This window comes from Temnothorax nylanderi, unplaced genomic scaffold (genome assembly GCF_030848795.1).
Source record: "Temnothorax nylanderi isolate EJ_2023f unplaced genomic scaffold, tnyl_v1.0 TNYL_tig0093_pilon, whole genome shotgun sequence".
Classification (NCBI taxonomy): Eukaryota; Metazoa; Arthropoda; class Insecta; order Hymenoptera; family Formicidae; genus Temnothorax; species Temnothorax nylanderi.
Window position 1 is genome coordinate 365867 of NW_027249155.1, and position 25774 is coordinate 391640.

The following is a 25774-nucleotide window of genomic DNA, read 5'->3' on the forward strand; positions in this document are numbered from 1 at the left end:
GATCGATTTTACATATGCTTCTATGGATGATGCTGGACAATTAATTTAATCGGTGATTAATTTAATGAATCAGCGCAATTGCTTATAGCAAAACTTTTAACCATATAATTCGTTATTTCTAATTTAAAATTTTTCTTCCCACGTTTTAAACAAAACATTAATGCATATATTTCTATTTAATTCGAAAATATTGAGGATATTACTTGACAAATTAACTGCCAATTAAATTAATTAGAGTTCACCACTAAGGACGACTTCCGATTTTAGGTAATGATTAATTCAACCGCATAATCCCTTACAACAAAATATCTAACTATAAGATTATATAAAATTTGTCGTTTCTAATTTTTCTTCTTACGTATTAAACAATAAGAAATTAATAATTCTATTCATATTAACAAAAAATACTATAAGTATGAACAAGTGATTTATCGATTAAGTTAATTGGAGCTTGATCACTCCAAGTCATTCTAAGTACAAAAGATGTCGATTTGTAAAATCAAAGTACCTAGTCCATTAGAAAATTTCGAGAATCAATACGTTGTAAATCGTATGTACGCTTTGTACAATTGGAATAAATAAAAATCAAAATTTATACAGTAATTTATGCGACTAAAAAGGAAAATCTCCAAGAAAATAAAAAAACTTTGATAAATGTATTCAGTACTTTATGTCTCTTTTAAATTCGTTGTAGATATAATCCATAAAGCATGTAAAATTCTCGAAACATAAAGAAGTCCTTATTTTATTTTACAGTAAAATTGTATTACGAAGTCTAATTATATGACAAATACTTACGATTCAAATGTTTTCGGATATCCATTATGTTTTAAATTTATGAACTTAATCTCTTCAGCTGGTACGTATAATTAAACTGAAAAATATTTTCATCAAAATGCATCTGTGATTGTGCGCTCTTCAGATATTTTTAAAAAGGCATACTAATCTTCCGTTTTGCGTCGATAAATGCTTACAGAATTTTTCTTTTCGTAATTTTGAGTATAATTTTATACATAATACACTTATTCGAATAACAGCAGTTCACTTAATGGTATTGATAATACAAGTAAAGGACATTCACGTTTATTGTATTCAGTTTATACGTTCAATCATAAATATTATTTATATGATGTATAAATACAATAGACACACAATGGTCCATTCCTTCAGGGTCCATTTATATAATATTTACAGTATTTTTAAGAACTAGTTTTCGGAAATTCGAGATGATTTTTGCATTAACATAAGACGCATTCAAATGTGCGAGAAAGAAGAGTTAATGCAATCACAAATCAGCAGCTATAAAATGCATAAAAGCGCTTACATGATTTGATCACTCAGATTTTCGAAAACCATTATTAACACTTTTGCAAATTTACGATTAATGACGACAATAGAGTATGATATCGCAATATTTTTAATAATTTTGTAAAGACACGATACAAAAGTTCTCACAAGGCAGATAACATTTCAATTTAATATTTGGCATTGATAAGTGCACGGAAACTTATGAATATGCGTAAAGAATATTTGCAAAGAATTTTATTGACAAATATAAAAAATCTAAGAACTGATCATCTTCTATTATCAATAAGAATGTAAAAGTATAAAAAAGAAAAAGAGTAAATATACATATATTATTGTAGCCTACGAAAAGGCAGGAGTTTAGAGAGGTAATCGATTTACAAAACTTCGATTTTTTTGAATCAGGAAATCTGGTCTTTATTTCCAAAAATATTGTCGCCCACATCTGGACTGTCCAAAACTGCCTGCAAATACAAATAAAAGAAAATTGTGAGAACTTTTTCGGCATATAAAACGCGAAACTTAATACCCAAAGCGGAGCACTTCAGAATTTGTGAATCTCACTCGTAACACAGTTTGTCCATTCAGGGTTTTCATTGTGAAATTGGATAAAATTTGATAAGAAAGACAAGACTAATAACAAAGACCACATTTTCTTAAAAGGTCAAACATTTTATTTAATAATAAAGGTGTATGCGTCTGGGATTTAGGATATACAAAAATTCATATCATCTAAGCTTGAATATACCTCTCCTTCGGCAACGCTTGTGATTAAAGTACCCCCTCCAATACCCAACTAAACCTCTGCCTAGACAAACAAGTTGTAATCGCGGTGATAAAAGCATGAAATATGGACTATTAAACACAACAAATTTAATCATCCAATTAGAAACATTTTCAGAAAAAATAAGCGGGACGAGAAGTCTCAGAAGGCAAGACTTGAAAATTTCTATGATGGTCATTGGATTTGCGGTAGAATAAGAATATGGATGCATTCTGGGCAATAGAAAATTTGTTGCGACAATAGGAATAAAGTATAATCGCACTGCGCCGAGCTGCGCTTTTCGTATTTTTCTAATTCTATTCACCACTCTGTGTGGCGTGATATTTTAGTCGTGGTAATATATATAATATCGCTATATTATTGTTAAAAATTAAAATAAAATATAATCTTGATAGCAATCAGTACCAGTAATACCAATGATAGTATAGTATAATATTTATAGTAATATTAATAGCGGTAACGATAATAATAAGTAGTAGCAGCAGCAGCGGCAATATCGGTAGCGGCAACAGTAGTGATAATTACACTAATAGTAATAACACTAATAGTAATAATAGTCGTACTACTATCTCCTGTAGCGCAACAGATAACTATTTCCGTAACCTACTATTATAAATCGAAACGAATATGAAAACGTTGGAATATTTTGGTTTAGATCGCGTTTACATAAGCGATATAGTTCACCAACTCACTCAATATATATACTCACACACCATGAGAGATCGATCAGCTGAGAGCTTCTGTCACTTACTTTTTATTATTTTTTGTTATTATAATGGATTATAGCCAACAGTCGGACTTAGATCAGATCAGCGACATTCATTGGCATTTCGTCGATGTGAGTGTTATAGAATTGCTCGATATCCTTCAAGGTTCGTTTATCTTCCTCTGTCACAAAATTAATGGCCACACCTTTACGGCCGAAACGACCACCGCGACCAATTCTGTGAATCAGAAAAAGTAACAAAAATATAAGTATCTATACATATATATAAGGAAATTAAACACAAATTATATATGTATATATTTGTGACATTTCAAAATTCTAACATTTTAATACATGTAAAATTTGAAGCATGCCTATCTTTTTGCAACATAAAGATTATATTGTTGATGTCTTTTATTGTTCTGTAAAATACATATATCTATGGCTTGAATTTAAAGATATAAAATATTTAAGTACAATATTCTAATTCTTAAAAAAAAATTATAGTTGTTTTAAATTAGAGTTATATATAAAGTAAAATTTATATTTTATTCGTATTTTTATGTCTTATAAGTTTTTGCTATTAGAAATTTCTATTTCGTTCAAATAAGTTATAAATTACACCGCGTTTATTTCAAAATAACAATTAAAAAGTATAAAATAATAACTTACCGATGAATATAATTTTCTCGGTTGGAAGGTAAATCATAATTAATAACAAGCGAAACCTGTTGCACATCTATACCACGTGCCAGAAGATCAGTAGTGATCAAGACTCTAGATGATCCAGTTCGGAATTGACGCATAATAAGATCGCGTTCTTTCTGTTCCATATCTCCGTGCATAGCAGAAACAGTGAAGTCACGTTTATGCATACTCTCTGTTAGCCAATCTACTTTACGCCGCGTATTGCAGAAAATAACGGCCTGGGTGATGCTCAGTGTATCATACAAATCGCAAAGAGTTTCCAATTTCCAATCTTCACGTTCGACATAAACGAAGAATTGCTTGATACCCTCTAAGGTTAGCTCCTCTTTCTTAACCAAAATACGAATGGGATTCCGCATAAAACATTTGGATACATCCAGCACGTCAGCTGGCATTGTCGCAGATAATAATATAACCTAGAAAGAAAAAATAATGTATTGCATTAGAAATACAAAGACTAGAACTGTATGCAAGAAATCATATCTCGATACAATGTGATGATCGATATTATATGTCGATGAAAGAAATAAACTGCATTTACTGAGATGTTATACTATACATGTGTGTGCAATATAATAGCATCATGCTGTAACAGGTATTGTAAATTGTTGTTGCTATTACAGAGATATTAAAAGTGACTAATTGATCTTTAGGACATTTATGATTATTATTAGGAGTGCTATGCCACAATAATTGTTTGCATTTAGGCCGCTATTATTTCCAGACAAAAAGATAACACATTTCATGATACAGAGCATATGTCAATCCAGTGTACATTTGTCAAAAATGACACTATTACGACGCACCTGTATTTTATAATATATTTGTTAACTCGACTATTATAAGGTACACTGCAACTTTTTCGTCTTGTATGATTTGTGGACTTGTCCAAAAAAGATACTTTCTAATAATTAAAATAAAATTTATCTATTAGATAGTAATTGTAATTAAAAAATCTACATTGCCCGAAAATATAAAGTTTTATATTTACCTGCACTTCGTTAGGTAATAATTTGAATACATCGTGAATTTGATCCTTAAATCCTCGAGAAAGCATTTCATCAGCTTCATCCAGCACGAACAGTTTGATGCTACTTGCTCGAAGTGCTCGTCGGCTGATCATATCGTAAACTCTACCGGGCGTACCGACAACCACGTGAACACCCTGATCCAGTTTTCGCATATCCTCACGAACGTTGGTGCCACCAATGCACGCGTGACATTCCGCGTGCATGAAATCTCCTAGAGCGATAACGACTTTCTGGATCTAAGTAAAGATAATAACATTATTAGAATTCAACATTTTCTTGATATTAAACGTGACTTTATATTAAAACACTTCTAACGAGCTATTTACCTGTTGAGCTAACTCACGGGTTGGTGCGAGGATCAAGGCCTGGCATTCTTTAAGATTAGTGTCGATTTGTTGGAGAATCGATATTGAGAACGTAGCAGTTTTTCCAGTACCTGTAAATGGTTGGATACATTGATTGGTATAATACATAATAAACTTCGCACAAGATATTTACGTAGTATTAATTACTGATCTGTATCAAAAGTTCTTACCAGACTGGGCCTGAGCAATAACATCGAGCCCCCTTATACAGGGTAGGATGGCACGTTGTTGAATTGCAGATGGTTTTTCAAACCCGTAAGCATATATACCACGTAATAGTTCTTCTTTCAAGTTCATTTCATCAAAGTTTTCCACAACCTATTTAGATTAAATATATCAGTAAAATATTATTTTAATCGTGAAAAGCTCAAATGATTAGAAATCAAACACGTATAACGATAGGGCACAGAGCCGCAACAAGGTGTTCGCGTTAAATTATATATTATTTTAATTATATTTTATTTTATTATCGTCATAATACATACACTGATGCATTAGAGGCATTATATTTAACCAACTTTACCGATATTATATATTTATATATTACATAACATGTAACTATACTATCTTAAATCAATGAAAATGGTGAAAGATAGTACCTTTTAATAATAATAACTTTGAATGTATCATATCATAATGTATCATAATATATAAGGACTATAATATGTAATAATTGTTAAAAATTTCTAGAAAGAACAATAAAAAATTTTATATGTATTAATTTTTTGCTTCTATAAACTGTGAATAAATTACTAAAAAAATATTCTAAGAGAAATTTTATGAAGCATATGATACATAATAAATCATTAAAAGACAATTCTCTAACTAATACATGAAAATTGTACTTATATATAAATATATATATAAGAAAATCACATATAAGAGCATTATTTTAAACAACTTACTAAAAATACAGCTACAAAAAAAAAGACTGATTGCCTCTGTTAATTTTACTTACATAACAAATTCATTAAAGTTCTCCATAATTGATCTAAATTATTCACAAGTCGTTCACAGAGAAGGACTAGAATATTCTCGATCGAAATATAGATGGATTGAATAATTACATTACAAAGTCTAAATTAGGGCTTTATATAATATTCTATTTCGTATTACATTTAGAGTGTTCTTTTTATATTTCAAAATAGAGAGATAGAGGACCAGATACCTGAATATCAAAGATCTAAAAACTAATCTAAAATGAAGTAATTTCACCTTAATATTGCATAGAATCGTTATATTACCCTTGAAAATATTTCTCTATTTGTATGGGTAAATTTATATGCATCTAGACAATTATTATAAATATCGAGCAATATTCGTCAGTTACGTTAATGTTCTCAATAATTAATAAAGCGTGTATGTATATACACATTATATATGTGCTATTTAAATACCTGCATGCTTAGGTATAGAAATTATGGCTCGTACGATAACACTAATGTAGAATATCAAAGCATAAAAGAACAGTGCGGGTCTCCCAATAGTTGAAAGAAAGTAAAACCTTATCACAGTTCAGAATGCAATATGCAAGTTACTCACAACGTCCCAATTGGACTCGATGATGCCATCGGGGTCCATGCCAGGAGGTCCATCGTACGTGGGCTGTTCGCTTTCACTAGGACCATTTTTTGAATCACCCGGCCATTGATCGTCATTTCTGAAACGCGCCGATAAGATATTAGAGCGAGAACACACAGATAAGATTAACATTAAAATGTTAAATCATGAGCTGTATCGTATTTTTATAAGATAATACGTACAATTTTTATACCGCAAATAAATCGTAAAATACACGTAATATCCACGTGATACGCGACCTTTAAATTTTACTTTATTACAACATACACATTGTTTCTTCATTATTTCAGGCTTCTTTAGCGAAAAATATAAAAGGAACATAAAACCCTGTATTCCATTTCCCTACGTCCGTAATAAATGATCGAATTCTCGTGCAGTACATTTATTAATTTTAATAAAAAAAAAATATCGACGCTCGGCGCCCACGCGGGATCGATAATATCGGTCATCGAGCGATCGAGCGATGACCAAACCACTTTAAAATCCACGTGACCTTGAGAGCCGAACTTTTAAATCGAACCCGTGGAGTAGCGTCGTCTATCGAAATCGCTCGATGGCCATTTTTAGGTTTCGCACGGCGACGAGCCCAGGTCGGCGCGAGGAAGCCCCTCGAGCCCGCGTGGAGGCGGCTCCCACGAGGCCGCGATAATCGTTCTTGATTCTTGACAGTGACTCACGCGCGGAAGCACGAGCGCCCGAGACGCGAGAGACGTGTTGCTTCGCCGAGGCCGAGGGGAACGTGCGAACGCGATGACTGTACATCCGGCAATGCGCGAGGAGAGCCTCGGCCTCGGGTCGCGCGGGTCAACGCGATTGATTTTTTTTTCTCCGTCCTTTCCTACCCGGCACCGGGAATCGCGCGAGGGACATTTTTATTACGTAATTCCGAGATCGGGGGGGAAAAAACCATGCTCGTCGTCGCCCGTCTCGAGCGAGAGCTCTCGCACGCGCGCCGCACGGGCACGGGCACGGGCGAGGAAGAGTGCGCTTCACCCACGCTAACGGCGCGTCGGGGCGCGTGCACGCCGTCGGGGCCACGCCGTTGCTCCCTTTCGCTCCGATCCGCGCCGATCCCCCGCTGCGGGCACCGCGACGAGAAGCCGACGAGGAGGTTAAGCTCGCGGACGGCGTGGGCCCGCGGGCGCGCCGCTGTTGACCGCGCGGCGCGGGGCACAATGTGACAAAAACGAGTGCACGCCATGTTGTCAGTCTCGTGTCCCCGCCGTGCATCCGTCGGTCGCGCGGCACACTGTTCCCCGCGGGCGTATTTTAACCCGCGTACGCGGCTATTTCGCGACGCGCGCGAGCCACGACGGCGCCCGGGGCCACGGCGGCCGCGGCGCGACGCTAGAACGCGAGCGCGGCACCCCGTTACGCTGGAAAAACGCTCAACTTACCTTCTCTCTGCAGTATGCGACATGTTCAACTCGCGAGAGTTCGGCGGAAAGGAAGAGCTCGTGTGGCGTCACGAGGAGTATTCTCGGGACTGCCACGCTATGGCGCTGCCCGCGCTGGCGCCCCCCTACACCGGAAAGCGCGCCGGTCCGACAATTTTTCGCCGGAAACGAGAGCGACGAGAGCCTCGTGCGACGATCGGTACCGGCACGCCGATTGGCCGGCGCGCACCCTTGCGAATCGTGACAAACAAATCGGAATTTTCCTCGCAGATGTAACGTTTTTTATGTTATTCCACTTGCCGACGGTCACCGCGCATGACGGAAGTGACGTAGGCTGCTTCGACGCCTTATAGCGCCTCGCGGCCGCCGTGGTGGGGTCTTATCGCGGCAAATATGAACTGCTTTACGAAATTACATCACATTCTGATCCGTTAATATATATATATATAAGATCACATTTTGGTCATAATTATACAGTCGTTAATTATCAAGTCATTAAAAAATATGATTTATTGTCTTATAATTAATACACAATACGTATACATGTAAATTTCTAGCAATATAAACAATAACGCTTATTTTCTATCATACTTAAAAACTAGATTATACATATATTTTATACAGTCTGAAGTAGTTTTTATAACTTTTACTTAGCTGCCGTATAACTTGGGTTTCGAATACACACTGGAGTATTATATGTTCCAGAACTATCAAACATCCATTTAATTATTTTAATCATGTGTAACTTTTTTAACTAACTTTAACCGAAAGAAAACGATTCCTTTTTTATTAAAAAAATATTAAAGAAAATTAACTAAGTATAAATTAAAATTTTAGTATTAAAAAGTATTAAAACAAAAGCAAGCAGCTTGAAATTAATTGAAAAATATAATTTTATTACTGATTTTCTTTTCTAATAATTCTTTATTTTTATATGTCACCTATTTGGAAACTATAATTGACATTTTCATTAAGAAAACCAAATTGATTCCACGGATGAATCAATGAATCTAAAAAAAAAAAAGGATATTGATAGTCTTGGAACATCAGACTATATGTAAATTATATAGAAATTGTATCTGCACATGCATTTATATAATTGCACGATGAACAAAGTAATATATTATAGGCAAAACACAATTAAGAAAAAAAGTAATAAAATTATATTTTTTAAATCGGTACATCTTTCATCTTAAGTAAATTATTCGTTACACCTCGAAATCGAAAGCATAATTTTCCTCGTCCGTGTTTTATATTGAATTGATTTTGATCAATTCATAGTTTCTCACATATGTAAATTCATATTAAAATTATTTACATCGTGATTTGTGAAACAATTTCACATAGTTACACTAGTTACGTATTTCTGCAGGTACTTCTAGTCGAGCTATTCATATAAAAGCACAACCAAGAATTAAGAGCAGTATTGCAATTGGGAAAATCATGTATGCGCCCATTCGTGGCTGGCAGATAGAAATTAGCATGTCAGCGTCGTCCATCTCGTTATGCTCTATACCGTCCTTAGTTGGTATTTCGACAATTACCCTATCCGCTGACAGCGGGCTTATACGAAATGAGCATTCGGTTTGATTAACACATGATTTAGTCACATTCTCATATTGAAAAGTTGGCTTATATATATCGAAAATTGCATAAATATCATTGGACACAATATCGTTATCGCTATAAAAAATGTAATAATAATAACCATCTTGTTCCACATGGTGATTTGCCTGTAGGTGTTTACTGTTAAGTAAATAGGAGACATTAGTACATTGATCTGAAGGTTGAAATTCATGAGCTAACAGTATTGCTCCATTGTAACAATTTAACAAATCATTTTCAAAACTAGAAACAGATGACGTTCCCTCAGAATTAGACGTATAATTTTTATCGGCATTTCCACCATGCTTGATACCTTGATCTAATAAGGATGGTGGCTTTACGAGATCTTTGCTTCTTTTAAATCTCTTGGTATCTTTTCCGTCGCTTTCCTGTTTCTTTCTTTCATTAATTATAAACGAATGCAATGTTTGCTCTAATTTTTGTAGACGCATTTCTTTATCATAATCATAAACATCTTTTTCTCTTCGCCTTGGTCTTTCATATTTATTCTTCCTCTTCTTATGTCTTCGCCGTTTAATATGTCTTCCTTTTCTGGAGTTATTCACATTTTTTCGTTGACCATCCATATATTCATGAATATAAGATGTTGCAGTACGATACAACGACTCTAAACTTTGCATCGATTTTTCATCCGTAGTATGCGCCCGTGTGCTGTCGTTTGGATTTGTATCAAAAATTTCTTTCAAAGGATTTTCAGAGCTTACATTTATGGCTGGTTTATCTGTCTCATCGATAATGTGCATAGATTTGATAGATTCGATTGTGGTTGTTTCTTCAGAGTCAATTTCTTGTGCATTCGATTCATATATTATCTTAACTTGCCTGTTCGCACCTGGTAAGAAGATTTCTTGTGTTTGCTTATCAATATTATGTTCCAGCAGGCCACAAGTGCGTAGGTTCTTTTCTCCTTTTACCACTAATATAGAAGCTCCCTCGAATCTGAAAATATTTTTTTATATATGTAATACGCTCATAAATAAATAAGTATATATATAATAAATATCAATAGATTTGATCTCTAATTACAAGAAAAATCTGTTTGCTAAAATTATTTTTACCTTGAACACACAGATAGTGCTACAGTTGCATTTTTCAATAAATAAAATCCCCAATACTCTAATGTGTCATCAGGTAAACTCATACTCTTTTTAAGCCTTATATGTTTCCGTTTCGATGTAATCTCTGGTCGGTGAGACATTTGGAAAGCATTAAAAGTGCCATTCATTTTTAAAGTATGTTCCTATTAAAAGACAACGATATTTTTAATTACTTATAATCCGTTCATGAAACTTGATACTGACAACAATATGCCAGATTCAAAAAGAGGGTCATATCGTCTTTAACATTACAGTTATACTAATCCATTTTTGTTATATGTAATAAATACGTAATAAATTTTAGATAAAATTCTTTATATTAAATGCATATAATAATGATACAGGCACAATTCTAGAAATAATGATATTGAATATTTACTCTTCTCTTCTTACCGAACAAAATATTGTTGAAATTCCATCGTTGATTTCTATAATATCAGATTCTGTTACGGCATATGCAACATCAGCATAAAAAATATGCCGTAGATACAAGGGAATTATTATGAGTACGAATGGCAGAATAGCTATCAATATGCAGAAAATGATCAATCTTCTTATACCATCCATTTTTGCTATACCTATTAAATAAAAATGGCAATGTTAGTATTAATGTTAGTTGGAATATTAATAAATAAGTTGAAATTCCTCATATATTACATCATGTCCACAGATGTCTATACACTACTTTTTCTATTGCAAAAGTCTACTGCAAAACTCAGTTAACAATCTAGTAGTGAGTCTTTATAAAGGGACTCTAGTATAGACATCTGTGATCATGTCGTTTTGAAGTTGATGCTCTATCGATTATATATTCAGTTAACTTCCAAAATAGCCACAAATTCTTGAATACTAATAATATTGAATATACTAGATAAAAAAAGAAAAAAATTATATCTGGAATACATAAGTTTATATCTGGAACTATATATATATATACACACACACACACACACACACATATATATATATATAAACACAAAAATTTTATATAATTGGCATCAGAATGATTACGTTATCCCGAGTATAATAATAATAATAATAATAAAAAATGTAAAACGATTATTAAAAAGTCACCTTCCCACAATCCTCCAAATTAGATTATAAATAAATACACTTGTTCGTTTTAGAGGTTACGTCTTCTAATTTATTTAACAAAAAATATCAGCTTCGCACATACAAACATTAACAATTGTAATATTTATAATCTTAGCATATACATTGCTCAAGTTGCATGTATGCTTACAACTATAGTTAAAAATGGGTATGTGCCTTTTTTATTATCCACTTCTCTCTCCAAAAGAAATAATTATCTGTATCCACTGTTTCATTATTTATAGAGTTTCGACGTTCCAGCTTTGCGATACTTATTTTAACCAAATACTAATTGAATTATTTAACAAAAGAGGTTAGGCGTTAATGAAAAGTGCACAGATGGAAACTGAGTTCTATTGACAGTCTGATAAGGAAAAGCGTGATTAGGATTCGACCAATGTCGTAGCTGATTCGGCTGTTATATTGATACACGAATGACGTTCTTTAAATATCGTAGATAATTGAAATACATTTAAAAGCTAATATCAAATCGATGCTTTTATAGTGGCATATTCTTTTTTAGTCAACTCAGAATTAATGTCCTTTGACGAATCGAGGAAAGATAATTGTTCCCGATTAATATTGGATATTTCCTTTTGTAATTACATTGCATAAATTAAAATTCTATCACGATAAAATTTATCTCTTCTTTTCCTACCTTTGTTTTCTTAATTTCGTTAAATTTAAGACGCAGTATCATCCTTGATATCTACGTTTCTTTACGTAAACTCGATTTTTACGCACAAATCTTCGTTAATACAACAATTTAACTTTATCACTTCTTCTAATGTAAAAAACCAATAGTATTTGTAGCTTTTTAATGAACCGTAGCTTGAACACGTTGCTGCTCTTCAACACGTGGCTTCTCTCCAATACGTTGCTTCTCTCGGAAATTTTGCTAGCGTTTCTTAATTCTTCTTTTATAAATACCCGCCTAATCTGACAATGAGACTCCTTTACAGAGAACCCCTTTCTGTTCTCTCCTTTCTCCTACTCTTTCACAAATTTTCCAACCAAAAACTTTTGAAACTGTCTGACAACCAATAGTGTTTCAATCATCTGATGACAAAACTTCCGGAATTCATAACCGTTATGAGCGCCAAAAAATTCATGAGAGAGAGGAGAGAGAGAGAAAGAGAGAGGAGAGAGAGAGAGAGAGAGAGAGTTTCTTCCCAAACCTCAACCTAAATTACTCTTCTAGAATATTCTTATAAATGAAAAGATATGACATACCCAGAAGTACTTGAATCAGCACACTTAAATGACAAAACCATGTTGATTAATGCAAGATAAAACTACATAAAATAAAAATAAAACAAATAGATATTTTTTAGGTTTTTTTTAATCTATCTAAATTATATTTTTAATCTTAAGATATCTGTATCGTAATATGTAAAACATGAAATAAAAATCAAATAAACGAAAAATTAATTAAAATATTACTATTGTACATATATACAATATTCTGACTTACTTTTATGCAATAAAAATCATCATTGTAATGATCATTGTAACAATTCTAGCATATATCTCTGTACTTAAAAAGTAATGCTACCTGTTGATTTATAATAATCGTCTTTGGTAGCAGTATGAAGCTCAGATATATCAATCTGATTTAATATTGTTCCTCCAAACAATGTATCCTTATATACCTAAAATATGAAATAAATATCTTTATTATGAATTTTATCGTGAATGATAGATGAATCTAGTTTATAAAAATAAGTTCTGTTACTTTTAATATTTTACTTGCGTCAAATCTTTCTTTAAATCTTGCTGGGTAATCATTTTTAAATGATGTATTCATTACAGTAGCATGTAATTTTATTTTCTCACGCTCCTTCTCCATTAAACCTAAATTTAAAAATTATATAATTATATAAACGAGATATCAGAAGAACTAATATTAATATAAAAATATGTATTTTTCAGAGATGCTTATATATTATTAGATATTTAATTATATAATACTATTTACCTATGTCGATAAAATATTCAGCAACTTTATCAACGAGTTCTTGCAATTTTTCATTGTGTGCAACTTGTGCAAACAAAATTTTAACATCAGTAGGATCATCATTCATACATGCAACTCCTTGTAATTGTATATTTATTGGCCCAGTTTCTTTAAGAATAGGACTGTAATAGATTACATAATTACTTGAGAATCCTTTAAAACAGTTACAAATGTATTATATTTATAATTCTAAATCAGGCCTGGTTAACCTTGAGCTCCAGAGCCACGACACTTCTCCCTTTCCATCTATGGAGAGTGAGGGAAAGGGAGAAGTGTCATGACTTCGGAGCTCAAAGTTGAGGCCTGTTTTAAATCATAGATGATTTTATTGATTGCAAAACTAAATTATATGATAAATTAATATCACATAATTTAGTTTTATAATTAATTGTATATCATGTATTATTATCAAGTAATATTATCTTACTCTATAACATATTCCTTACACTCCTTGAGAGCATCAATAGCATGTTGTTTGTCGTTATCATCAAATAGTTTGAGTATTCCAATAGTAAGATGTAACTTCGCTGGTGTTTGAAAAAGCGATTCATCAATATTGTATGTAGATTTGTCATACTTTTCCAATACATCATTTTTGAAAGAAATGTATTTATCAATTATCTCTTTTTTATTCAATGGAATTGACAAAAAATGTGTAAAACGCATCTTTTTCTTGGAAGCTTCTATTAGCAAATCAATTCTATGTCTTGCAGATATTATAGCCTTACGGTCTCGTCCAGTAATAACTACAAATAAACATATAATTAAAAATTAATTAAATTAGTATTAGTCTTATATTAATAACAACATGGTATCAAATTATTTTTACCAATGTTTCCATCTTTTCCTTTTTTCGGTATATCAATGGCTGTTCTTGTCTCATTTTCCAATTTCCTGCGTGTTACACCTTTCGTACCAATTATATGTGAGTAAAAAATTCTGAAACATCATAATAAAACGTCAAATTATAAACTATTATAACATATTGTTCAATCTACATTATTATATTACACAATTCTTACATTATTAAATTATAATTCAGCTTAGGTGTATCTTCATTCGACCCAACTGGCCAACTTTATTAAATAGCACGCTACGTTTCGAATGAAGATACACCTAAGCTGAATTATTTTCACTTACTGGCGAGATAACTCTCAATTTGCTGTTATTAAATTATAATTACGACAAAATAATATTAAAAAAGATTCTCACTTAGGTACGTAAAAGGTATGCTTAAAGCATGTATCATGAGGTATTATTTGTATCTCAGTTTCAGATTCCTCATTCGAACACATTGATTCCTTGTCCTCCATATATGGGGCTGATGTATGAATGTTTTTCCAAGCTGTACTTTCGTAAAATCTATAGCACCGTCCATTAACCCAAATTAATTCTGGTTCTAACACATCCATTATATAAAATGCAATATGTTTCATACAAACACTCCTAAAATTTACGTTAAATTGATGCATTTAAAAGATCTTTGCATAAATTTTTGAAATTAACTAAAATAATATTTTCAACTTTTACAACTAATAAATAAAATACAATTTTACAAAGTGCTTCTTGATATAATAAGTAAAACCTATATTATTTATACAAAATATAATGTTCAACAATTTAAACATTACATTACTCCACATTACTCTAAAAATTCCACAATTGTAAAACTCTTGTTATATATAACTTGATAATCACCGTATTAAATAAAAATGTAATTAAACTATAATATTTTAATCTTGCGATTAGTTGCAAACTTATTTGGAGTAAGTATGCCTCCTATAGGTTAGAAGTTGCAACGTAATACTCTGCTGTGTGATAATATGCAGCTCGTCGTACGATAAATAAATAATTGTCACCCACTGTTACTTAGGAATATTTTGTTCAACATAACACCCACCTTCTCAATGCATTTAACATGAGATATCTTATTAACACAAGTATGTACAATAAATTGCGCCCTTTTCGTCGTATTTTGGTCATCGACCAATCATGGGGTACAATTAGATATAATCCAGGAGAATGCAAAATTAGCGTTGCAGGCCTATCCAAACGGATTTACGTAATTGCACGAAGAAATCGGCCAATCACGTCAGTCTAAAATAAGCCGTGACACGATTTTTTAAATGTTAGTACATACCACTGCAATTTTTCATGTTAATAACATATTTAACATGTAATTTTCCTTTAAAAAATCAAATGGCTATTTTTAAGAAATTTGACTAAAAGTGCCCTCTTCTCTCGTAAACATTTAAGATTACCTTTAAAAATAATTAGAAAAAATCGTTATTTTGTAGAACAAATCAATAACTTTTATAGCTGTAAATTATGCAGACATTTTCTAATTTAGATAATACATTGTGTAATACAATACAATAATGTAATAAACAATGTAATAAATAAAATAAGAATATATTTTTATTGCTTTGATAACTGGATGCAACTTCATATGTCGTAATTTAAAGTTATAGTCCTTTACTTAAATGGCTATACTAAAGGGTTTATCATATACAGAAACGGTGAACTAAATTAATCAAACACAATGGAATTATGTTAACATTATATAAACGGATAGACTTAATTAAAAAAACATAGATTGGTAATCCTAGAAAAATCAATTATTACCAATAAACGTAGAGTTCTTTTTATTTAATATTTTACATTGCTTCCGTTTCGAAAATCACGCATCACATTTTTGTAACGTGTAAAGACGAAATGTCGGTAATACAAAATTAAATTTATAAATGCAAGATTTTTCATCCTTTGTCCAGTTTTTATAAATATCAGACAATCACAAGTCAGCAAGCACAACGGCAACCCAGTAAAGCAGTTAGAAATTCATTTATAATCTATTATTTACAGAAGTTATTGTGTGCATAACGTATACAAATAAATATTTTTTCAGGTATTTAACTTTAAGACACTGATATCGAAAGGTAGGTTAAAATCTTACACAACTATCAGAGCATGTATTTTACACTGTGTGTGTGTGTGTGTATATTGGCATATAAGTTACAATATTTATAAAAGATACAACATGCGTACTTAGCACGTATAAATGAACATGTGTCGAATTTACACGTAAAGTATGGGAAATTAAAAATTTGCTAAAATTTATTAACTGCTAAATCATGAAAAAACGCTTATCACGCATATACAAACTTGCCTATTTTACAATAATACAATTACAAATGTGTATCTACATGCGCCTAAATATATTATCTAAATATATTTCGCGATAGCCGAAGTGTTCGCGCAATAAATAACAATTTTCCATTTATAAATTACAGCTAATCCTCGTCTGTACCTTTCTGATACACTGCCCCGAACTTGCTCATGTACTTACGTACAAAATCTCTTGCTTTGTGTTTAACATTTTCATTACATTGTAACTCATCCACGCTTTTACAATGTTTTAATTCCTTCGCAAGTACAAAATGTGTTAACTGCAACAGAATGTACAATCATAAAAAGCACTGTCATATGCGGGAATCCATTATGCTCAAGTTCAACATACCTTTCTAGCTAGATGCTTGAAATCTTCAGTATTAGTTATTCTACCTTGTTTGCAGTCATTTTTCCTATATGGATTTAAGAAGTGAACCATTACATTAGCCATATTTATTCTAAATGTATCCTTGATTTTCCTTTCGGACATAGGAGACATCTCGGCTGATGTTGATTGCAGCTTGCTCAATCCATGTCGCGAATGAGACTTCGATTTATTACTTCGTCTATGTTTCCTTATCTTCTCAACATGATCTTTCAGTTTCGTTCTTTCCTTTTGTCGTCGTAGTTTCTCTTTTATATCTTTATACGCTTTATGATCAATACGATCCTCTTCCCTACGTGGCTGTAATATAAATAACAATGAATCGATTGAAGTCGCGCAAGGCATAAAAGCTTTAAAGTCATCAGCATTAACAAATTTAATATTGTGATACATGGAGCGTTTCCTTTTTAAAGAGATTTAACGTTTTATATAAATTTTTAAGAGTACATTTCATATTAATACAAGATGAATATAAGAAGTAAATTATACTTACACTAATAATTCTTTCTTGGACCAATCCATCCCTTCTTTTTTTAGATTCAGGAAACGGCAGTGAACTTCCAGTCAGATTATGACTTAACTTTTTAGATACATTTGGCCTAGATGTGCTCAGAGGACTATCTGTTAGAACGCTACTTGCCTCCATATCATCGTTTCTTTGATCCTCGTTATCATCATCAATATCTTCATCGTCCTCATTTGACGAACTGGATTCTTCACTAGATTCCGAGGTAGATGACGAGTCTGGCTGTACTCCGATATGATCGGGTGGCGGAGGTAACCATTGCGATATTCTTTCCTTCACATGGTAATAGTACGTTCTACCTCTGCTATCCGTCGCGCTCTTCCATTTCGGTGGCAAGTCTATTGCCGGAATTTCAGGATGTGGTCGATTCGTGACACCTTCCGTGGACGCAAGATTAGAGAATTGTTGATCTACGGGATTTTCGATGTGGTTATAAAAAGGCGCTTGAATTGACGTAGAAGGGATGCCACCAAAAACAGACACTAAACTATTTGGAAGAGGTAGTTGCCCTTCGGTATACGGTTGCGGATGTGATATCAAAGAGTAGGAAGATGTTTGACTGAACACAGGTGCTTGACTTAATGAGTAAGCTACTGGTGGAATACCAGTCGTAATTCCAGACGACATATCGGTTGCCATTGTTGATGATAGTACATGAGGACTCTGACCCATTATACCAGTAGATTGAGCACTTCCTACGTATACAGGAGTGCATTGCTGCGTGGCTTCTCCTCCATCTATAAAAAGATATTACATTTTCTATATTAGATATGTAAAAAATATATAAATGTGTTTGATTGCAAAAGTTATTAACATTTCTGCACACAGAATAATTAACAAATATTACCTTGAGTGGAATAATGTTGCCATTGACCTAGAGTTGGATTATAAAAAACAGGATAACCAGTTTGAGGATCAACCATGGCAGTAGTATGAGGATCTATACCCAATCCCAAACATCTATTCTCATGTTCTTGCCATGTTTCTTGTTGTTGACGACGTTGCCTTTCCTCCTCTTCTTTTGCAACTTTCAGTGCAAATAATTGCCTACGTTCGTACTTTGTCATTCGTGGTATAGGAACTAGACTTCGTTCTTCTATTCTTTTATCTTTCGTTCTACTATGATCAGCTTCTGGAGATTCTCGTCCTCGTCTCCTATCACCACGTTTGTCAATTTCATTTCGACTATATCTATCAGATCTAGGTCTAAAAGTTTGTGAAATTATTAGGTTTGAAGTTAGTTCGAATGTTTAACTTAATGTTTATTTGCAATTATATACTATTAAGCATCACAAAGATTTGTATAACTACAATGATACGTTAAGCATACAAGTACATACCTATCATATGACGTGCCTCTCTTTTCTTCTTTCTCCAATTCTTCTCTATATCCTCGATCTACAACAAAAATCAAAAGTAATATTATATAAATGTTAATAACTTTCGACTTTGTACGCCATTAATATGTTCTCGAAAATAAGCCCGATAATAACCTGCTTCTCTTTCATGCTCCTTCATTTGCTCAATTCTTTCTTTTTTCGGTATTCTAAAAACTTCTTTTAGATTGGACCATTCAGCAAGAAGACCAGAAGCTAAATCAGGAATAAGATTCTGATCCGTATTCTCTGATTTAACTTCACCAACCACTAAACAACTTTCGATATTGTTATTACGTTTATCTGGAATGTCATTCAGACGTTCATCAGGACTTTTCTTCTCGTTGCTATCAGAATTACTATTCAATTCTTCGCAGCTCATCTTTGATTTAATCTGATCATCTTCCGGGGAATCAGCATTCGGAGAAAGATATAATCTTTTCGCCCATCTTTCAACTACACCATATATTTTGCTATCCATTAACATTGTCTTGTTTGGTATTGGCAGTGTATTTAGAGTTTTCAACACTTCTAAGCGAAATTGTTGAGCTTCTTCTGTTTCGTTTGTGGCAATATCCATAACATAACTCCAAATCAAACGTAAACCGTGATAATCCAAGAATAATCTTCGACATGGTTGCTCGCCACTTTGAATAACACGTAACAAACGAGTTCTGTGTTCTAATTCTCTACTACGTACCATTAATCTACTTAACGTTAATGTGTGCGCTCGGTTTTTCAAACCACCTGAACACAACTTATCTATTTCTTCTTCCAACTAAAATGAAATGTAAAAGAACAAAGTAATAAAGAAGTAATTGCTTAACAAACCATATTAACTCGTATAACTAATTGTGCAATTGTATTTACATCTTCATCCTCCATATAATCAGCAGGTTTCTTTTCCTCCTTTTCCTTCTTCTTCGGATCTCTTTCGCGCTTTTCTTTCTTTTCAATCTTTTCCTTTTCTTCTTCAGGTGTTTCACCTATCCAACCTCGACAGTTCAGTGCCTCACAATAACATTTCTGAGCTTCTTTGCTATTATTTAAACATATAATAAATTGCACGAATGAAAATAGAGATATAGATATCTATATATACAATCTACACAAATAAATAGCTACTTAATAATTATAAAAATAAAAAAACGTACCCGTAACGTTGAAAATGATAATCAAATGTAATTTCTTCGCCAGCGGCAATAAATTTTTTGTTAAAAAAACCTATTCGTAATTCTCCACTTACTGTCCACTAAAAAGTATTTAATTATCATTAAAATGTATATTGTTATTCTGGCATTTTTCAAAAATGACTTTTATTAGTTGCAGGATAAAGTATAAATTTACCTTTTGCGTTTCCGCATTTGGGTCACAGCTATGATTAATAAATCGAGATATATTTCCTTTCATGGTAGCATCTATAATCTGATCGGATTTCAGTGCCATAAAATAGTAATGTCTATTTTTATCTTTGCAATATTCTTTTGCACGACGTTTAAAATCCTTTGGATCTACAACTTCGCCTACATATTCCATTATAAACTCGCCCCTGCAATTGTAAGAGTAATATAAAAGTAAGTAATCTTTTTTGTTTCTTATGTTTTATTCAAGTCATAATTCTATTTCTTGCTCGCTGAAAAAAAAAATACTTACGCCATTATGTCGACGACAGCACGTAATCCAAAACCTTTCTTCTCTGTTCGAAAAACTTCGCATTTGGCATAATTACAATTTTGGAATCTTTTATTTGTACATCTATCACCTACCACGCATCTAGATCCACTAATAAATATGAAAATAATATTATTTCTATTTGTATAATTTATTTCTATTGTGCTATATATATATTAATTTATATATCCAAAGATCTCTGAAGAAAAACATTATCAAACTTTATCTTATTAAAAATAATTACCATTCTATCATGAGAAGTCTATTAAGGCAATCTTCCCCACAACCAAGTTCTCCTCTCTCAATTTCTTCTTCAGTTAAGAAACAATCACACACCATTCTTTTGGTTTCCTTATTTGTATATCTAGTAACAAATGTTATAAATATTTAATGTTTTTAGATATATAAAATGGCTGTACACACTTTGTTAGAAAGAATATTCATATAACAAAAAACATTATTTAATCCTTAATTCTATATACCTTTCAGTAAGATACAGATTTTCATGCAAGTGCTCAAATTGACTCAGTCTTTCCTCCATTTCTCTATCTTCTGTTTCGAGAACCATCGGCAACGAAATCTTTGCTCCTATAGTTTTTGGAATTTGTGCTATTGTTGAAACAGTAGAAACATTACTGAATATCATTGGTACATCTTTAATTTGCTCTGATTCTGTACAAACTTTTACATTTGTACTAATAACATTATGTTTCGATTCTGATGACGTAGATTCTCCTATATTTACTGGTGCATAACGTGCTGATTCGGGTGGAGGTGCAAAAGATGAACCAAACATTGACACAGGAGCGATGATAGAGCCAAATCCAGCGTTTGATCCACCCATTTCAAGCTCACTCGATCTTCGCCAACGGGATTTTACTTTAACTGGTTTTGAAGAGTCAGAATCATATCCTGTAGTATTATAACTGGTACTCAAAGGTGTCAAAGTATCAATTGATGTTGGAATCTTGTTAGAATTATTTTCCTTATCACATTGAGTCTCAAAGTTATCTATCTTTACTTCTTGAGTAATTGAAGGATTCGTATTATTAACTACTTTTTCTTTTTCTTGTTGAAGAATAGCTTTTGAGACGTCCATATTAGGTTTTGTAACCAAGCCACGTCCGCGAGATCTAAAAGATTCAAATTAATTTTTTTCATTTTTAAATCCGTAATACAGAGAATATTATTCATCCATATGTAAAGTAAATCATTATATTTGAAATGTTTTTAAATATATTTTTATTTACTAAAGATTATTTGTAAAAGTTAATAAAATTAATTTTAATCATACTAAAACAAGTTAAGTATCTGCTATAAATTTTTTATACTTTAAGATTAAATTATTTTATTTCTTACCTTTGTTTCATTAATCCAATAGATCGAATTCTACTGCTTCGTCTTACACCTGAACTGTTTGAACTATTTTCGGAAGCCGTATCAGTACTTCCACTACGACCTCTGAATTCAGTTTTTTTGTCAATATCACTTATATTGTTGATTGCATTTTTTATATCAAATTCCCGTCCTTTGTAACTGGTAAGTGATGATAATGTGTCATTACTATTTTCGCTACTGCTGCATAATTTGAAATCTTCATTATCAACTTTGTTGTTATCTCCTTCACTGTCTTGATATTCATCAGTAGTTGTTGAATGCTCTGGATTCTTTTGCTGACCCGCACTTTTCTTGTCTTGTGTAACTTTCGATTTTAGTGAAACTCGATCTGTACACTGAAGTTTATCAATGCAAGAGTTGGATACCAAGATGTTTTGTTCTTGATTTGTAATAATATTGTTGGGTTCCATAGTTTTCGAGAATATTTCCTTAATTTCAGAGCTAACAGAATTATTTGGGCGATGTAATTGTTCCATTTTATCTAATATCGACGAACTACTTTCGTCATCGATATTTAACGGGACCGGAGACAGTTTTTCCATGTTTAAAGGAGTTTGTACTGGAGAGTCGGTGCTTTCCACACTAGAGAGATCATTCACTAACTTTTGTATTTCTTGTGAAGAGTCGCTTATCTGCATATCTACTAGTTTATTATCTATTTTATTAAATGAATCTTCCTTTGAATCTACATGCATATTTTTTACTTGTAAATCTTTGCTTTCCCGCTTACAATTATCTTCCTCAGTAGACGAACCAGAATCGTCTTTGATAGAACACAAACGAACTTTTTCGGATATCGATTCTGAAATTTCCTTTCTAATTTTATCATAAATTGTCTTGTTCTTTTGTTTTTTACTACTGCCATCTTCTAATCCAAGTTTCTTTTTGTTGATATAGGGTTTATCTGTATTGAAATCTGTGGTATTACCATTCCCAGTACTGCACATTACCGATTCGTCTGCATGCATGGCTGATATGGAATTTTCTGATTTGTTCGTATGTACATTATTAACATCTTTTCTAATAGCATGATATTCATTGTTTGAAATTTTTCCTGACTTGGACACCATTGCCATTGATTCAGTATTATCCTCATTCTGTATCACAGTAAATTCTACAAAGTTTTTGTCTTCTACATTAGGTTCGTTTAAAACTAATACTTCTTCAATTATAACGTCATCCTGTGCGATAGAATATCTATTGTCCCCAACATTTTCCTCCATTTGTATTTCTTCACAGATCACCATTTCCTCTACGACATCTCCCGACCAGGGTTCCGTCTTCGTTGATGCAGATGCAGGTAAAAGTTCACCGCTTGGACTTGGATTACCAACAACGACCTGTTGTACATCCTCTGGGCTAAGTTTTTCTGAATTTTTAATCATATTATCTATACCGTCTTGACTGTCACTTTCACCCGCATCCCGCTTATATCGAGTAGCATTGTATACAGCATTCTCATTATTTACAATTACACTGTTACTGGAAGTACCTTTGTGTTTGTTATGTTTCTTCTGAGAATTTTGATTCTTCTTTGAAACTTGGCTATGACCTTCGCTAGCAGACTTAGAGTCTTCTGAACTGTTTGAGCAAGATGTTTGCGTAATGTATCCATTTATCTTTTTTTCTTCCAATTGCTTCTTAGCTATCTGTCTGCTAGATTTGCGTACAGGTACATATTTATGAGATGACTTCTCAGATGCTTTTACTTCGGTTTTACGTCTCCGTGCCATTTTCATTCCATATATACTCTCTCAGTCTGGAACAATTAAGATTAGCATATAATTTATTGCAAAAAGCTGATCTTTATTCAAGTAAAATACAACATATTTTCTATATAACACAATAATTATATGCCTTGATATTCTTAGATATTCCTAGAGTGTATAATTTTGTCATTATTTAATATTACAACAAATTTTGAATGACTACTATTAAATAGCAGTAAAAAACTCGAGTCTAAAAAAGTATAAAAGTATATAGATTATTAAGATATTGCTTTATCATATTCATATCAATTAAAGAATAAGGAAAATAATTATTTCACTTTTTAATTTCAATTTTTAAAGTAAAATGTTAGAAAAAGTTACTAATTTACTAATTATCTAAACAAAATATTGTAGTTATATATAAATATGCTTTGAATATTACAGTGAAAGAGACACAATTGTAAACCAAGATCGAAAGAATAAATAAACGTATATCCGTCAAGGTCAATTAAAGCAATTTGCTTAGCATTTAAAGCTGAAGATATATAACTGAAATGTTGTCATCTACATACTTAAAATATATTGCTCTCTCTTTATCTCTTACTTTCTCCCTTAAAGCAGCTGTGAATTGAAGATTCACAGTAAAATATATATGCGCGAATGATAAAAATTCCCGAGAACTCGCTGACCATCGAAGTTGATTGTACAACATCTCAAAGCAAGCATCCCATCGTTCCTAGTTCGCTCTCGCAGAGGGAAAACCAGTCGCTACGTCCGTGCGTCTTTGAACGGATAATAACGGCAGCTTTACTCACTGTATGCTCCTAAAATTGCGTCCGGCAATTCCAGGGAGAAACTCATCGTTCGGGGATACTCAACAATCGTTCCCAAACAAACGCCGTGCCGTAGTTCTCCAATTTACCGACATAATCGGGAGTGCGGGACCGAGGGACGTTGGCTAGAAACGTGAAATACCGCTGGGACGGCTGCGTGTGCGGGGAGACGGCTCGGCGGGACCGTGAGATCGCTTTTCGAATTTGACGTCTCGTCGAAGCACGCCGCACATCGACAGGCTCCTTCCTCGGCTTCCTCGCCGAGATCCTCGGGATCTCACTCTCTACCTCTCTCTCTCTCTCTCTCTCGCCTTCTCTCTATCTCGTTCGCTACCTACGAACCGTGTCGCTCGGCTCGGCGTTCGTCACGTTTTGGCACTGAACGAATCTCGACTCCGTGATCCTGGTGGGGCCTCCCCGATCCCGATGCCAGCGCGCTCGGGCCCTCGGCGATCCTCCGTTTCGGCGGGCGTTAAATGCGCCGAGATAAGCCCATCGCGTTCGGAAGGCGTTAAAGGACTCGCGAAGGAAAGTATGAGCCGTCGACATACAACATTTTCAGCATGCTATGTATTCTCGTCGCCTACCCGAGTACCGCCTCTCCTCGCTCCGTGCAAACTCACTGTCGCAAACGAGACCAGCGTTAGCAACGACCTGCGGTGGCAGTGCCACGAACTTGCGGATGTGGGAAAAAAAAACCGGGACCGCCGACCGCCTCCGGACCTCGGGCAGGAAAAGCTGGAAAAGTTATTCATGTAAATGCAAAATAAGACAGCGAGTCTTAATTGGCTGCGTTATAATTATGATTAACAATTTCGAACGTTATGCATGTCAATACATCTTTTATGCCCGCTGACGGTCATCAACATGGCGTATTTTAGGTGGTCTTCCACTTTATTCTCTATGAAAACTAAAAAGGCGGGAAGAAACGCGAGTTCAAGCATTTATGAATTGGACGAGAAATATATATATTTTTTAGGATATTTTTGTAAAATATTA

At 33.2% G+C, this 25774-nt stretch overlaps 4 protein-coding genes across 14 annotated transcripts; all 4 read right to left on the bottom strand.

The window, feature by feature from the left end:
• Window positions 1-1067: 1067 nt before the first annotated feature.
• Window positions 1068-8031, bottom strand: Eif4a (eukaryotic translation initiation factor 4A). Its single transcript, XM_071710893.1, has 8 exons — window positions 7878-8031; window positions 6442-6559; window positions 5070-5217; window positions 4861-4970; window positions 4495-4770; window positions 3468-3919; window positions 2841-3033; window positions 1068-1769 (listed from the first exon to the last, which is right to left on the bottom strand). Exons 1-7 carry the CDS (start codon window positions 7898-7900, stop codon window positions 2889-2891), a joined length of 1272 nt encoding a protein of 423 aa, XP_071566994.1. The 5' UTR covers window positions 7901-8031; the 3' UTR covers window positions 1068-1769; window positions 2841-2888.
• Window positions 8032-8361: 330 nt separating this feature from the next.
• On the bottom strand, window positions 8362-13300 carry LOC139775121 (uncharacterized). Of its 5 annotated transcripts, XM_071710891.1 has the most exons (5): window positions 13167-13273; window positions 12926-12948; window positions 10994-11178; window positions 10562-10743; window positions 8362-10442 (listed from the first exon to the last, which is right to left on the bottom strand). In XM_071710891.1, the coding sequence occupies exons 3-5, from the start codon at window positions 11165-11167 to the stop codon at window positions 9269-9271; spliced, it is 1530 nt and encodes a 509-aa protein (XP_071566992.1). In that variant the 5' UTR covers window positions 11168-11178; window positions 12926-12948; window positions 13167-13273; the 3' UTR covers window positions 8362-9268. The 5 variants fall into 5 exon arrangements, with proteins under 5 accessions (XP_071566992.1, XP_071566993.1, XP_071566990.1 ...); XM_071710892.1 differs by lacking the exon at window positions 12926-12948 and having other exon boundaries at window positions 13167-13300; XM_071710889.1 differs by lacking the exons at window positions 12926-12948; window positions 13167-13273 and adding an exon at window positions 11870-12011.
• On the bottom strand, window positions 11715-15734 carry LOC139775123 (activating signal cointegrator 1 complex subunit 1). 6 transcript variants are annotated; one of them, XM_071710895.1, is made up of 7 exons: window positions 15610-15734; window positions 14922-15071; window positions 14539-14648; window positions 14137-14455; window positions 13671-13831; window positions 13428-13546; window positions 11715-13344 (listed from the first exon to the last, which is right to left on the bottom strand). In XM_071710895.1, the coding sequence occupies exons 1-7, from the start codon at window positions 15690-15692 to the stop codon at window positions 13231-13233; spliced, it is 1056 nt and encodes a 351-aa protein (XP_071566996.1). In that variant the 5' UTR covers window positions 15693-15734; the 3' UTR covers window positions 11715-13230. The 6 variants fall into 6 exon arrangements, with proteins under 6 accessions (XP_071566996.1, XP_071566995.1, XP_071566998.1 ...); XM_071710894.1 differs by having other exon boundaries at window positions 14922-15155; window positions 15610-15723; XM_071710897.1 differs by having other exon boundaries at window positions 14922-15108; window positions 15610-15709.
• Window positions 15735-16337: 603 nt separating this feature from the next.
• On the bottom strand, window positions 16338-25412 carry Set2 (SET domain containing 2). Of its 2 annotated transcripts, XM_071710885.1 has the most exons (15): window positions 24758-25412; window positions 22195-23992; window positions 21318-21968; window positions 21080-21199; window positions 20818-20946; window positions 20512-20713; window positions 20319-20416; window positions 20035-20203; window positions 19282-19942; window positions 19129-19186; window positions 18636-18994; window positions 18277-18525; window positions 17756-18198; window positions 17227-17562; window positions 16338-17155 (listed from the first exon to the last, which is right to left on the bottom strand). In XM_071710885.1, the coding sequence occupies exons 2-15, from the start codon at window positions 23970-23972 to the stop codon at window positions 17000-17002; spliced, it is 5409 nt and encodes a 1802-aa protein (XP_071566986.1). In that variant the 5' UTR covers window positions 23973-23992; window positions 24758-25412; the 3' UTR covers window positions 16338-16999. The 2 variants fall into 2 exon arrangements, with proteins under 2 accessions (XP_071566986.1, XP_071566985.1); XM_071710884.1 differs by having other exon boundaries at window positions 17756-18525.
• Between the last annotated feature and the right edge of the window lie 362 nt (window positions 25413-25774).